Raw genomic sequence first — 15,032 nt, 5'->3', positions numbered from 1 at the left:
GCCAATGTGAACGCTAAACAGACAAGGAATACATTTTTTTTTTTTTTGGTTTGGTTTGGACCAAACGAACCGAACTGCGAGTGTGAACACACCCTTAGTTTCCGACACCTTCTATAAGCAGTTGACCAATCACAACACATTGGGCCATCTGACCAATCAGAGCAGAGTAGGTTCTCAGAAAGGAGGGGTTTCGATAGACCGGATCCTTTATCAAACTGTTTCAGACTTGTGTGAAAAGATGTGATGCTGCTGCAATGTATATTATGAGGAAATTAAAGTGTTTTTTTTTTCCTTTGATATGTAAACCTATTGTACGAGACCTTCAAAACAAAATTAGGAACCTTTTAAAATAGCATAGTAGGGGCACTTTGATATTTTTTTTTTTTTTTACATTTTATCATTAAATTATTATCTAGCATTCTGCCTTTATTGAGTAGAGCTAAATGTACAGTATTATCATAATAATTAATTTTCCTTTGTACATCCAGGTTCAGTTTATTCCATTTACTTTGAATATGAATGGAATTTTGCTTAGAAATAAATCGTCAGGAGAAGTTAATTATTTTTTGCTATAACCTGGAGAATACATTTCGATTAAACCATCAGAAGTTTGCCTTTACATCTGCACATTAGTGTATTGTTGAACTTCCAGATGAACAAAAATCAAGGAAGGAACTTTATATTCTTTTATCAACGTAAAATCAAAATGGATTTGTTTACATTTTTGAGTCTTATTGTGAACATCGTTGTTATTGTCAACTATAACTATAAAAAATCATTTTAATTAATTGAAATAAAATATAAATATTAGATGGAAATAAAATAAAAAAACTTAAATGATTATTAGAAATGAAATAACTGAAACAAAATAAGTTGAAACTGAAGTACTAAAATACTAAAATACTAAAACTGAAATAAAAATAAATTAAAGCTCAATACAATTAAATTAAATATAATAAAACCAAAAGGCAGAGAATCAATCTTTTAACAAAAAATTAAATGAAAACTGAAAATATAAAAAGCTGGTCAATAATATTATGCATTGTATATAATAGTATAAACAATGCTAAAATTACACTGATTGTGATTGACGTTATTCTATATACAACAACATTCCAATCAACCAATCAGATTTTAGGGACAAGTTTACAGTTTATGTCAAGTTTAGGCTTACAAGGGTTAGGTGCTTCTACATCAGTGTTATTGTCTTATCATTTCCCTCTGATTTTCGGTATAAGTTATGGGTAGGTTTAGGGGTATTTTTCTTCTGCTGATGCTATGCTACTTAAGTTTAAACCAATGAGTTCTAGCTGTGTTTTGGTGGGGCGTCGTCTGTTTCTGTCCTAATATGAAATGCCTATTTGTCTTGAACCAATCAATTCCCAGTGCACACAATGCTGCACAACATTGTTGTCTCAGTAAGTAAAATTGTTTATGAATACTATACTGTTGACCTTTTAAACCTCAAGTGTTTGTCCTCATAATTGCACACCAGTGTGCAACAGCAGCAAGACAATAACACTCCCATTATAACCAACAAAGTATTTTCGTCATTGCACGCCTACTGTATGTTGTAGATTGCTTCATTGATTATAACCTGAGTGTTCTAGGTTTGTCGTGTCACAAACAGTGTAGACGGGGCTTAAGTGAGCTGACAGGAGTGTGTTTAGTATAACATACTACTGTTGGCTAAACCTCTCTTCACTGAAGTGTGCCTCGCTCTCTTATGCCAGACTCCTGCAGAGCACGAGTAGTTGAAGGCATCGGACGTGGACTTGAGCGCCGGCCAGAATTGACAAAGCAATGGGTCATCATCCGCAAACAATCCCAGCACGCTCCGCCATCTGTTTATGGGAGAGGACAGAACATGGATTCCTACAGTGTGATAGTCTATGACCCATACTTGAGCGCTTTTCAGTGCACAACTGATTAGAGGTTGTTCATTCTTCACGTGATATTTCCAGTCCAAATTTGGTATGGTGCAAGGTTTCTCTTTAAATTAATTCATATGTAAGAGTGTTTGGATCCCTGTTGAAGAGGCTACTTCACTAGATGACAAAAAAAGTCTAAACTGCTAGGTGATGTCTTCCTAGTATATCTGTTAGTTATGTTAGAGTAATATGGAATATGAGAAAATGGAGTTCTTGTGTTTTTCAAGTTGAGAGAAACACTAGCATCACTTGATAATAAATGAGTGGATGCACTGTGTATATTAATAATGTGGCATATGGTTCACACATTAACATATTGAACGATTTTGACATCCAATTATTTTTTAAAAAGCATTTAATCTTCATTTAGTGTACTAAATGTATTATCACAATAATTTGTTGTCCTTTGTCCGTCCATTGTCAGTATTTTCTTTAAATACAAATTAAAATGAGTTTTTTTCATTTACTTGATTAATGTGAACGATTGCATATAGTAACTATAAAGGTTTGGGAGAAACCTTTACTCTTTATTCATATTCTAAGTAGTGATCATCAACTTGATGCCAGACGTAGCCAAAGGATGTGATTTTTTTTACTGCTACTGACGTGCAATTTACCATAAATATGTAATCACTATTTCATCACACCATAAGCAAATGCTTCTTAAATGTCATAATATTATTGAAAGTCCTTAATAGTGAATGCCAAGTCGAAGAAACGTGTACTGTGAGGAATCTTCTCAAATTCAGTCAGTGTCACATCCATTAATTTGGTTATGAAAGATGCCTGGTTGTTTTGGCACTCTTCATGTTGTGAATTTCTGAGCTTCACACATGGATGAATCATTAATCATTGTGTTAAAGTTCATTAATGAGCAGCAATATGCGCCTTTGAGGTTTCAATCCTAATGGAATATACACGAAATAGACATTCAGCTCCCCTGGGTTTCATTTAGCATTTGTATTGAAGTGAATTGAATTAAAAACCTTCATGATCTAATGGATCTTTTAATATTCAATTTATTTTATGCTGTTGTTCTTCAGTCACATGAGAAGCCATCTGTAAAAAATGAGATATTTTATTTGTCATATATTTATGCTTGTACACCAGCAAAATAAAATGCATATCTATAATTCCATCGCAATGTCAGTGAACAAATAGACAGCATTCCTTCCCAAGATGCCACCTGCAGTGTGTCATGACGCAAACAGAACATAGCACGTATTTGGGGAGAATTAAACATTTGTCTTTACTGAAATACTTAGAAACATAAAAAACAGCATCAAACAAATGTATCACTTTTAAAAGAAAAAAAATATTGGGAACAAAAAAATAAATGTCAATCCCCTTCGGTTTCATATCAGCAACATTCCTGGGTGCTTTCGGCGATCTGGTTTAGTCATGGTCTAAGGATTTTTCTTCTTTTTTTTAAAAGTGGTTCATCTACAATAGTCACTTTCTGGTCAGCTTTTTTGGAGGTGATGTGGGAATAGGGAGCTCTTCGCAGTGTTGCTTAAACACAGCACATTAAAAGTACATAGAACAAACATTTGGGCACCCAGTTTTATATACATTAGATTTCATGTATTCTGTAAAGGCATCCATTTCTTTTAATGCGTCGTTAGCATTGCAACTTTATTCTCAACCATGCGGAGCAACGTCGTAACCCCCCTTTCAACGTCTTTTGTCTGTCCACTCAGGCTACTGCAGGTATTTTCTGTCATTGTCAAGAGCAAACTGATGGATGAGAGTATGAACTAGGACAAAGCCAGACACAACCAGAACAAGGGGAGAAAGAGAACAGCCAATACTTGAATAGTGGACCCATGACCCTTTAGGCAATACTGGTCTGATTTGGGCTTTTTGGAGCACTTTTTTTTCTTCCTAGATGGCGCTGTAGAAGGTTCCAGGTTGTCCAGCAGCTCTGGGTCGATTTTGTCCAAGGTCTGGTCAAGGTGGTTGGACATGGTTCCCAAAGGACCATCATTGAGACTCTGCTTATTACGGGTGTCGTTTTTCGTTTGATCAACCTCCCGAAACTTGGTCTTGGAGATGTTCTCCTTTTCTTTCAGGGGATTGTTGGTAATCTGCCGGCTGTTGTAGGATGAAGGATCCGGGAGGGACTTACTGGAGATAATGGAGGATTTGTCATTATCCGAAAGACAGCACCTGGGAATGCTTTCGACAAGAGGATCTTCAAGGGAGAGGAACTTTCCAGAGCGTGCCTTGGTGTTGAAGATACTGGTTTGAACCTGCGCCGGAGAGTCCACGCACCCCTCCAAATCGTCGCTTTTCAGTCGTTTCAGGTCCTTCCCAGTCAGAGAGGTGGGAAGGTGGCACTCCAACTCGGAGCTAGACCCTTTGAAGCGTTTGAACCAGTCCCACAACGGTCTGGCTCGACAGTCACAAATCCATTGGTTCCCATTGAGCCTTAGGTACTGGAGGGACACCAGAGGGTTCATGGCCTCCCCTGTCAACATGGTGAGGTTGTTGTAAAAGAGAAACAAGGTTGTCAGCTTGCCCAGATCATTGAAAGCCCGCTGCTGCACGTGTATAATGCGGTTCTGGTGCAGGAGCAAGCGGTCAAGGTTGGTGAGACCACGCAGCATGTGATCGGTCACCACCTTGATCTTGTTGTTGTGTAAGAATAGGTAGGTGAGGTTCGCCAGGTCCAGGAAAGTGTCCTCGTGCAGGGCCAGAAGGTTATTATCCTGCAGGTACAGATACTGGAGTGAGAAGAGTCCTCGGAAAACTCCCACCGGGAGCTCAGACAGCCCGCATCTGTGCAGGTGAAGGGTGTGCAGCTTGGTCAGACCGCGGAACCCGGTGGGACTTATGATGCGAAGGTTGCTGTTGTCGCCGATGTCTAATTCTTCCAGTCTCTCCAGCCCGTAAAAGGCCCCCGCCTCAATATGGCTGATATTATTCGAGTACATCCACAAGACCGTGAGGTTATGCACAGAACTAAAGCTGGTCGATCGGATCACTGTCAGTTTGTTGCTCTGGAGAAATATTCGCTGGCTTCGGACAGGGATCTCAGTGGGAATGGAGAACAGACCCTGCTGCTGACAGGCCACGGTTGGCCTCGGCTCGCTGTAGCACACACACTTCGCAGGGCAGCCGTTCATCACTGGCAGGTTGAGCCATAACACCAGGCAGAGGAGGCGACCACCTGTTGAGAAAGGCAAAAGGTCAGTTCAAAGGTCAAGACAGCAGCTACTTCATTTGGCAGGTGACATCATTTCATCTTTGAACAATTTTACACAAGCTTGAAATAAGAATGTTAAACTGTGATCATGCAACAAATACACTGCCGTTCAAAAGTTTGGAGTCACTAAAACGTTTATTCAGCAAGGATGCGTTCAGTTGATCAAAAGTGACAAAATATTTCTATTTCAAATAAATTATGTTATTTTGGACTTTCTATTCGACCTTCTGACCTTCTATTTGGACTTAAAATATTGATAATAATAAGAAATGTTTCTTAAGCAGCAAATCAGCATACTATCATGATTTCTGAAGGATCATGTGACACTGAATGATGCTGAAAATTCAGCTTTGGTCACAGGAATAAATTACATTTAAAATAGAAACAAATTTGTAATAATATTTCACAATATTACTGTTTTTACTGTATTTCTGATCAAATAAAGACAGCCTTGGTGAGCAAAAGAGATTTCTTTCAAAAACATTTAAAAATCTTACAGCCCCCAAACTTTTGAAAGGTAGTGAAACTTTTGAACTTGCTTTGGAATTATATCTCTTATGGAAAGAAAATGTTAAAATGTATTTATAAATAAATCTAAATGAAACTATAAAAGGTCATAATGGTACATCAAACATTAATATTGGTAGAAAAACAGTAACTTAATACAAAGCAAATATTCAATATATCTGTTCACATTCACACATCACATACATTGTAATCTCTCTCCAAGAAATTACTTAACCTACAAAAAGTAAATATTTAAATATAGCACAAGCCATTTCAAATGAGTTGAGTGAAAACAGCATGCATTTAATTCAGACACAGCTCTTCTATAGATTAAACAGCTCTAAAATGGCTGCCTGCCTGTGAGTGCAGGACCTGTCTGTACTTGCGCCTGCATGTGTGAATGCTACCGGCAAAAATTTGTGCCGCGGGATCCATTCCCATCCATCAGCCAACGCAAGCGAGAAAAGCCGGCCAAATGGGAGAACCGATAAATGAAACATAGGAGGGAGGCTTGAACAAAATTAGCTCCATCATTGCTATTAGCACTAGCTAATCACATTCCAGCATGGTGTAAGGGTTGACATTTAGTCTGTCCAGGGAAGATAAGTGTGCTGTGGGTGTTCGATACGTGGTTGGGTGAGATGGGGCCATGGGGAAGGACTTAGGATGTTGGATCAGTGTCTCATGGGAGTGTAGCGAGTGTGAACATGCTTGAAATGATTCTGGAGTGTTACAGATAAGATGGCCTCTCTCATCTCTGATCTGAAGCCCAGTGGTCTCTGTGTGTGGATGTGGCACAGATGCATCTGAGGGTGGGTTTATCTACGGGAGGCACACAGATAAGAAATGTTGTTTTTATTCAGCCATTCTTCAAGTCAGCCATTATTTAGGAGAGCAGATGAAAAAAAAAAGTGTCTGTCTATGAGATCTCTATCATACACCACTGTGAGATTGATGCAGGGAAACATTCATCTCTGGACAATTAATGCTTCACATGTGAACAATCCACAACATCTGTACAAGCCTCTATCTTGTAGGTGGTGGATATCGGTCTATCTGAATAGATAGATCAACAGACAGTTGGATGGATGGATAGATAGATCAACAAAATGCAAATGGTTGGATGGATGGATGATAGATAGATAGATAGATGGAAAGACCAACATAATGCAGGTGGATAGATAGATAGACTGACTTAATTGCTCTTTCTTCATGACTATCATTGTATTATAGGCTAGCATTAACATCTATCACAATGCCACACTATCATGTGACCGTTCACCAACTCCTCCTTCAACCATGTTTACATAATCAAACCCATGTGAGATATTTTCACGTGCACACGCAGAAGGCAGAGGAGCCTGTAGATCCTCTAGCCCGGCTCCCTGAATTCTTCTCCGTCCCTCAATCTTGCAGCTTGTTAAATGGAGCTTGCTTGAGGCTTGACAGCATCCCTGTGTTACACTTTCCCTCAAATATCCTCCCTCTCCCTCTCCCGCTCCTGTCATCTTCCACCAGTGAGCTGTCAGCCTTCCTCTCTGTCTTTCTGCTTCACAGCGCTTCTCTTTCACCCTCTCTGCCGATAAAAATATTCCATTGCCGCTCTTTGAAACGTTAGGCTTCATGAATCTACCAGACCTTCTGTTTTATCTTCTAGTCATTAGTGGACTATCCCCACCCACACAATGCACGTCGGAGATCCGTTTTCAAAGCTCCTTTTTTTTTTTTTTCACCCATAGCCGACCGTGCTAACCTTGCGCTTCCTCTGTGTCTTTCATCTGTTTAGTGCTGAGTAAAGCTACTCAAAATGTCATACGCCATCCTCCCAATTATTTCGGTGCATTGTCTCGTCCTCTGGACAGTCACATACCCGTGTCCTTTATTGCTGGGCGCCCTTCACTGTAAAGGCCATTTGTCAGACATGGATTACATACTAGCACTCAATATTTTTCTACCTCGTCTCCATCAGTATGCCGGTCATGCCTCTCCTTTCTCTAATCCCAGTAAGGAGCCCCGCTTTGCCTTTTTCATATTACTGTTTTTCTCCTTTTCACTCAAGGGGAAGCCCGTATCCTTTCGTCGTGCCATCGAAAGAACAAGCCTGTTTCATAAAATGTTATTGCATTGCAGACCACAATCTATATAACTGTTTACCGACCTATTAGTTTTGCATTACCTCCGGTATTTTTCTAAACTCAAGAGAATCCCTCATAATAGCAGCACTCCAGTCGACCGCTTACTCATTTCGCAAAGAAGCCAAGCTGCATTCTCCAGATGACGAGCTTATTAGCAGCGGGCCGTTCGACGTGCTGAGGACCACCCTCTTGCAAAACTGACAAGCCGAATGGTGTTTTTGCATAAAATGCACTGATTGCTGCTTGTCTCTCCACTTGTGTGAAAAGCTCTCATCCTGATATAAAAGGCGCCACAGGAGAGCGAATAAACCATTGATAAACAGGGAGGCGAAATCAAGGATACTTCTCTACTGTCTAATTGAATTATTTGTATGGAAAACAAAAGGAGACAGAATACTGAACATGGACTTGAGATAATTGTGCAAAGAGAGAGAGAGAGAGGCAGCAGGGACGAGTGGCAATCTCTGACTTAGCACATTTGCATACAGTATGTCTCCAGCATACGGAAAGCATGTAATGAGATTTACAACATTTTATCTCAACCGTACAAGTGGATATGGAAAGTAATGGCAGCCCTTGTTTTGAGACCAACAGGGGTGTTTTGGACATGCTGTGGATGGATTTGAACAAACTCTCAATTGTAGACATTGGAACATACTGTAGCACATCCTGCATTATTTGCACTGCAGACATGAATGATGCCTCAAATTGTGTGACTTAAAAGTGATCAAAATTTTCCCCTTGCAGACACTGAAAATGGGTGGAAACATCCCACAGACCCATATACTTTTTGGCTTGGTTTCCATTAAAGTCCCTCTGTAGTCAAAAATTGTATCCCTTAAAACTCATCTTTGATCACCAAAACGACACATTTAAACGTTTTTTCATTGAAAAAACTGTCTTCATGCCTTAAAATAGCCTCATTTAGTATACGCGGTTCTATGAATATGCAAATGAGCCCCGCCTCCACTCACTCACACCCGCTCAGAGATCCACTCGTTGATGATCACACGTTGACATGATTGGTTACAAGGTAGTTTGAGATGTCAGAAACAGACGATTTCAAACCATTTTTTTGTCTTTGGTTCACTGCCGTTTTAAGGAGAAAATACTCAGTAATGCTGTCGACTTCTGAATTTGCACATGGTTTGTCTTAAAGCATATTAAAAACACCACATAGACATACTGTATAAACAACATTAAAAGCTTTACTTTCACCACAGGGGAACTTTAAACCCATAATTAAAACAAGATACTTTTGCTTTTTAAGTACATACTGTAGTGTAAGATAATTGAAAATTTTTAATAGTATTGAAAAATATTTTTCTTACCACATTATCAAATTGTTTTGTTTTGATTTAAGCTTAAAACTCACTAAATTTTGTATGGAGCCCTTAAAGGGACATAGTGAAGAAAAAAAAAGGGATGTGTGGAATTTTTTTTTGCGTAGATACATTTCTGTTCGTTTCCCTGAAAAACCTTTGCATTCCCTTGCAAAACGTCTGGGCTCCCCCGAGAAACATCGCATACACTTGCAAAGAACACAAAGGTTTTGCAAGCGAATGTAAAGTTTTTGGAGGGAATGCAAAACATTTGCGAAATGTCATTTTTCCTTCAACCTCATATTTTGTCCATCACCGTGTGATACCACGCTCCAAAATTTCAAAACATATTCTCTGAAAACAAGTCTTAATATTTTATGCAATTTTGCATCATTATGGATGTTTATATATTTTTAATTGAAATCAAGACAAAAATATTACTTATGATTTGCACTGCAAAATAACGACGATTGCACTGATGATGTATTGATGAGTTTTGCACAGGCAAACACACTGACATTCTGTTCAGAATTGATTTGAATATTATGTGAGAATTTTTAAATATTTTGCACATTTGCCCACGAGTAAAGAATGAAAAAATGAATGAAATCATAATCTAGTGGCTTCATACTTCCTGTGATTTTTGAGGGCATCTGAGTTGCCCGCCATTCCCCGTCAGCGCCATTTTCTTCATTACATGAATATAGAGGATTACTCATTTCCGGAGTTGACATTAATTACACTCATTACCACTGAATAAACAAATGAGTGACAGTGCCAACATCTTAATCATGCGGCAGAATATAGAAATAATTCACCACATTTCAAGCCTCTTTAGCACCCACTGGTTCCGCTTCGTTATGAGCTTTCTGAAGGCCAATTAACCACAGAATTAAAGCACCAATTAAAATCCAGTGCCAAGTTTAGATGTAGTTAGAGAAAATAGTGATCGAGACTTCATCTATTTTTGTTTATTAAATTACTAATTTCAGAGACTGGCGTTAACACATGGATTTTTGATTTTACTCCTTAAAAATAGCAATACAGATCAAATATTTCGGACATTGAAAAGATAAAATAATATGACTTATGTCTAAAAAGTCTGAAAAAAAGTCTATGTATTAATCAGGAATATCTTGGAGATTAACCTAAAGGTTATAAAAAGGTTAATGAGGAGACCAGCACACCAGCAACTTATGCTGTAGAAACCAATGTATGAAACATCAGCTTTCTCCTGACTGTGACTGTATGGACCTACTGTAGTTTCTGATCACCCAGCAGGCATTATTGACCTGTACACATGGACCTCCACTCGGTCATGAGTTTGAATGTATCAGGCTCTAGTTCCTGTACATCTGATCATAAGCAGCAGTGGTGTTAGCACGTATGGAGGTAGCGGTTAAAGCCAGTGAGGAACAGTGTGGATGTGGAGGTTAAAGCCAGTGAGGAACAGTGTGGATGTGGAGGTTAAAGCCAGTGAGGAACAGTGTGGATGTGGAGGTTAAAGCCAGTGAGGAACAGTGTGGATGTGGAGGGAGAGGTTAAAGCCAGTGAGGAACAGTGTGGATGTGTGGAGGTAGCGGTTAAAGCCAGTGAGGAACAGTGTGGATGTGGAGGTTAAAGCCAGTGAGGAACAGTGTGGATGTGGAGGTTAAAGCCAGTGAGGAACAGTGTGGATGTGGAGGTTAAAGCCAGTGAGGAACAGTGTGGATGTGGAGGGAGAGGTTAAAGCCAGTGAGGAACAGTGTGGATGTGTGGAGGTAGCGGTTAAAGCCAGTGAGGAACAGTGTGGATGTGGAGGTTAAAGCCAGTGAGGAACAGTGTGGATGTGGAGGTTAAAGCCAGTGAGGAACAGTGTGGATGTGGAGGTTAAAGCCAGTGAGGAACAGTGTGGATGTGGAAGTAGAGGTTAAAGCCAGTGAGGAACAGTGTGGAGGTAGAGGTTAAAGCCAGTGAGGAACAGTGTGGATGTGTGGATGCAGAGGTTAAAGCCAGTGAGGAACAGTGTGGATGTGGAAGTAGAGGTTAAAGCCAGTGAGGAACAGTGTGGATGTGGAGGTTAAAGCCAGTGAGGAACAGTGTGGATGTGGAGGTTAAAGCCAGTGAGGAACAGTGTGGATGTGGAGGTTAAAGCCAGTGAGGAACAGTGTGGAGGTAGAGGTTAAAGCCAGTGAGGAACAGTGTGGATGTGGAGGTAGAGGTTAAAGCCAGTGAGGAACAGTGTGGATGTGGAGGTTAAAGCCAGTGAGGAACAGTGTGGATGTGGAGGTTAAAGCCAGTGAGGAACAGTGTGGAGGTAGAGGTTAAAGCCAGTGAGGAACAGTGTGGATGTGGAGGTTAAAGCCAGTGAGGAACAGTGTGGAGGTAGAGGTTAAAGCCAGTGAGGAACAGTGTGAAAACAGCGCGAATTATGACAGTGCAAACGAATCCGAACTAGCAAGGTTTAGGTTTGGTAAAGTTTCACAAAACTTCAAATCAAGAATGCTGTCGTGTGCAATTTTCACGGGAGCACAACATGCATGTTGGAGTGCAAGAGGAAACATCCCGGCAAAAGAGGAGCCGGTGAGAAGTGAGTGTTCTCCAGCTGGAGCTTACTAACCAGCGGCAAATCTCTCTTTATTAGAGAATGCAATACTACTAATAATAGTAATAATATTATCAATAGTAATATAATTACAGTAATGTGATGACTTATTTTGCATAGAATAAAGCTTGATCGAGCTTAGGAGTCAGGGCTGTTTTTATTATTGTAACACTATTAGTATATTAGGTATTATTATTGTCTTATCACTTGCCTGTATTTTGTTCAATAATCATGAAGACTTACAAAACGAGATGTTATATCCTTCCTATGATATAGGAAGAATATCATGGCAGTTACTTTATCATACTATAAATTAAAAGGTGAATGAGAACGTCTCTGTCAGCTCAATTGTCATGTAAAAAAAGATTGTAATTTTATAATTATAATAATTGTTTGCAGATTAATATTTTACCATTCTTTGTGTCCTGAAGTAAATGTCCCTTTTTCTGTTTCAGTTCTAAGAAAAGCAGTGGGCCTATTAAACAATGCTTAGAGAGCATTTGAGTGTGATTTGAGTTGGACCGAAATCCTTTTAAATACTTTTAAATCCTTTTAAATCCTTTTAAAAAGTATTTAAAAGAAAGCCACGGAGTCTAAGAATGATAATTTTTCCAAGGGGTTTCAATAAATGTTTTTTTTTTTTTTAATGTTTGAACAAGATTAAAAAAAAAAAAAGAAAAACTAAACTAATAGACAGAAAGCGTGCTCATATGACTCCTTTCTCTGCTGAAATAAAATAAGTTTGCTTTCTTTAATAAATCAATTAATAATCAATTAATCTAAAATAAATCACATCTAAACTTGATAAACTGGTTAAAGAAAACAAATTTATTTTATTTCAGCTAGTTGCCAAGGCAACATACCTTATTTTCATTTAGTTGAACTAGATGTACTAACTATTTTCTTCTTATAAAATTTAATGTTATCGTTATCAGCCTGATACGAAAATTTGGCCGATATATTAAAGCCGATGAATAATGGATTATTTCCATACGAGACAGATGCGCACTGTTCTCCATGATGGTTTTGGATCACTTGAAATATGACTGGAATCACTTAAAATAGGAAAATACAGTGCAACATGTGCAGCACTGGTCTGTCATATAGGCTACAATTATAATGAGAACATAAAAAGCCGCGTTTCCACTGTCGGGCCAGTGCGAGCCAGGGCTTTAAACGGGCCGTGCCGGGCTAAAAGCCCCGGGCCTGTAGCACCGAGCCCAAAACACAATGTGTTTCCACTGTCAGGCCAGAAGCTCCACAGAGCTTCACTAAAACACCTCTCTGGAACAACGTCACACAAACCCATCATTTCACCATCAAATGGAAGTTTTATCAGAAGACTAATCAGAAAGAAATCACTGGAAACAGCGTGATGGCAATAAAAACATGAAAAAAGTGACTGTTTGCTGGCATTTTTAGTTGTTTATTGAATATTTAAAAACCAAGAATCGATGTTTACCTCAGGTTTACTATAAAAAGTGCTACATTGATCATAACGAATTAATTTGTGTCAAAATTGCACATTAGTCACACAGAAATAAAGTGGTTTATGCCGTTAGGTCTGTTTCAAAAAAGAAAGAGGACAGACTTACTTAATCAGTCGCGTCTGTTTCTGTTTATTTGGTAGTTACAGGACATATTTACATCACATTTTGAAAGAATAATAATTGCTACAAATATGACACCAAAAATACGACCTGATGAGCTTCATCACTCTCTCCCAGTAGGCTAGTTAAATTTTCAGTCAGAGAAACAGTCAAGCTCCCGAAAAAAACAACTTTATTTTATGATAAAGAGACGAGGCGTAGGCTACTGACAGATACAATAAAACATGATTGTGGTAGCCTTTATGATTTGTCTGATTTCTTCAAGCGTTCATATTTACCATGTTTAGTAATGGTTAGCATGCATAGTCTTTTGCATCGCGTATAAATATTTCTTCCTTATACGGTGATCAGAATTCACATCGGACCACAAAAAAGAAGGCATTCAAACATGAGAGTGAGTTTTGAGGTAAATTATTTTAAGTCTTTAATGCTGCTGATGTTAGCAGAATCATCCGGCGCTGCCGTCTCCAGACTCAGATAAACTCTGCCTCTGTTCTCTTAAAAATGATATACAAATTTGGACATAGATTTATCGGCCAATATATTGGTTATCGGCTTTCAAATATAAAAAATTATCGGTTATCGGCCAATTTTTGTTTTATATCGGTGCATCCTTAATAAATACGCTACCATTTCATCCTTTGTGCCCATCTTCATCATTATCAGACTAGAACGTATACTTACACTCAACAAGGCTGCATTTATTTGATGAAAAATATAATAAATTTTTTTATTTTATTATCCCTGTGAATCAAAGCGGAATTTTCAGCATCATTACTCCAGTCTTCAGTGTCACATGATCCTACAGAAATCATTATAATATGATGATTTGCTGCTTAAAAAACATTTCTTACTATTATCAGTGCTGAAAACAGTTATGGAAACCATCATAAAAAAATCAGGATTCTTTGAAGAATACAAAGTTAAAAAGAACAGCATTTATTTCCAATGCAACAATGTAAAAGTCTTTATTGTCACTTTTAATCAATTTAATGCATCTCCGCTTTAAAAAGTATTTAAAAATGTGTAAATTGTACAAGTTATTCACTTAAGAACTACTAAGCAACTAAAAGTGTTTTCTTTCCCTATAGCCATATCTTATTACACCAGGACAGAATGAAAAAATCCCCTGACCCCTTTTACATGTAAACATACAGTATATTTACCACACGTCCTGTGGACATAAAGGACAAAGACACCAGGAAAAGGTAAAGGGCAGAAGAGAGGGACATTTAGAAGAGATATTGGCTGAGAGTAAAGAGGCAACAGGAAAGGTGACACAGATGAAAGGTGTTGTTGGGACAGAAAGGTAAAGATGGATGCTCAAGGAGAACAGATGCCTGAGGTTTCTGCAGTAACATTGAGTATGAGCTGTGGAATGCAGATGATTTTATTGATGCTGGAGCAAAGCGAAGCAGATCAGGACTTATTTGTGTCTGCCTTCTGTACCACATGCTCAAAGTTTGCCAGATGGTTCATGAATAACAGAGAATCGAGCAGGTTGCGGGAAAAATAAATAAAGGAACGCACACAGACACTTTGGTTTACCACTGAGGCCAGAAACATACTTTATGCAAGTTCACAAATGCAAATAAATGCTGGGCCAAAACATTCCCATAATACAAAAGTAAAAATACTTCTTCTTAAAGCAGCTTAATGTGGATAGAGAACTGTAAGCCAGCCATTTTAGGTTGAATTCTCATTATTTCATATCCAGCTATTTCTACAGCTATTT

The 15,032-nt window shown here is 38.6% G+C and overlaps 1 protein-coding gene across 1 annotated transcript in view; it reads right to left on the bottom strand.

The window, feature by feature from the left end:
* Nucleotides 1–2,991: 2,991 nt before the first annotated feature.
* Nucleotides 2,992–15,032, bottom strand: part of rtn4r (reticulon 4 receptor) — a 104,718-nt gene continuing 92,677 nt past the window's right edge. The window contains exon 2 of the mRNA XM_056254773.1: nt 2,992–5,103. Within this exon, the coding sequence (XP_056110748.1) occupies nt 3,689–5,103 (1,415 nt within the window). The 3' untranslated portion in view covers nt 2,992–3,688. The remainder of the gene's footprint in view (nt 5,104–15,032) is intronic.

Source organism: Rhinichthys klamathensis, unplaced genomic scaffold, assembly GCF_029890125.1.
Source record: "Rhinichthys klamathensis goyatoka isolate OS25496 unplaced genomic scaffold, OSU_Roscu_1.1 h1tg000114l_1, whole genome shotgun sequence".
In the NCBI taxonomy this organism is placed as follows: Eukaryota; Metazoa; Chordata; class Actinopteri; order Cypriniformes; family Leuciscidae; genus Rhinichthys; species Rhinichthys klamathensis.
This window is presented reverse-complemented; position numbering and strand designations above follow the sequence as displayed.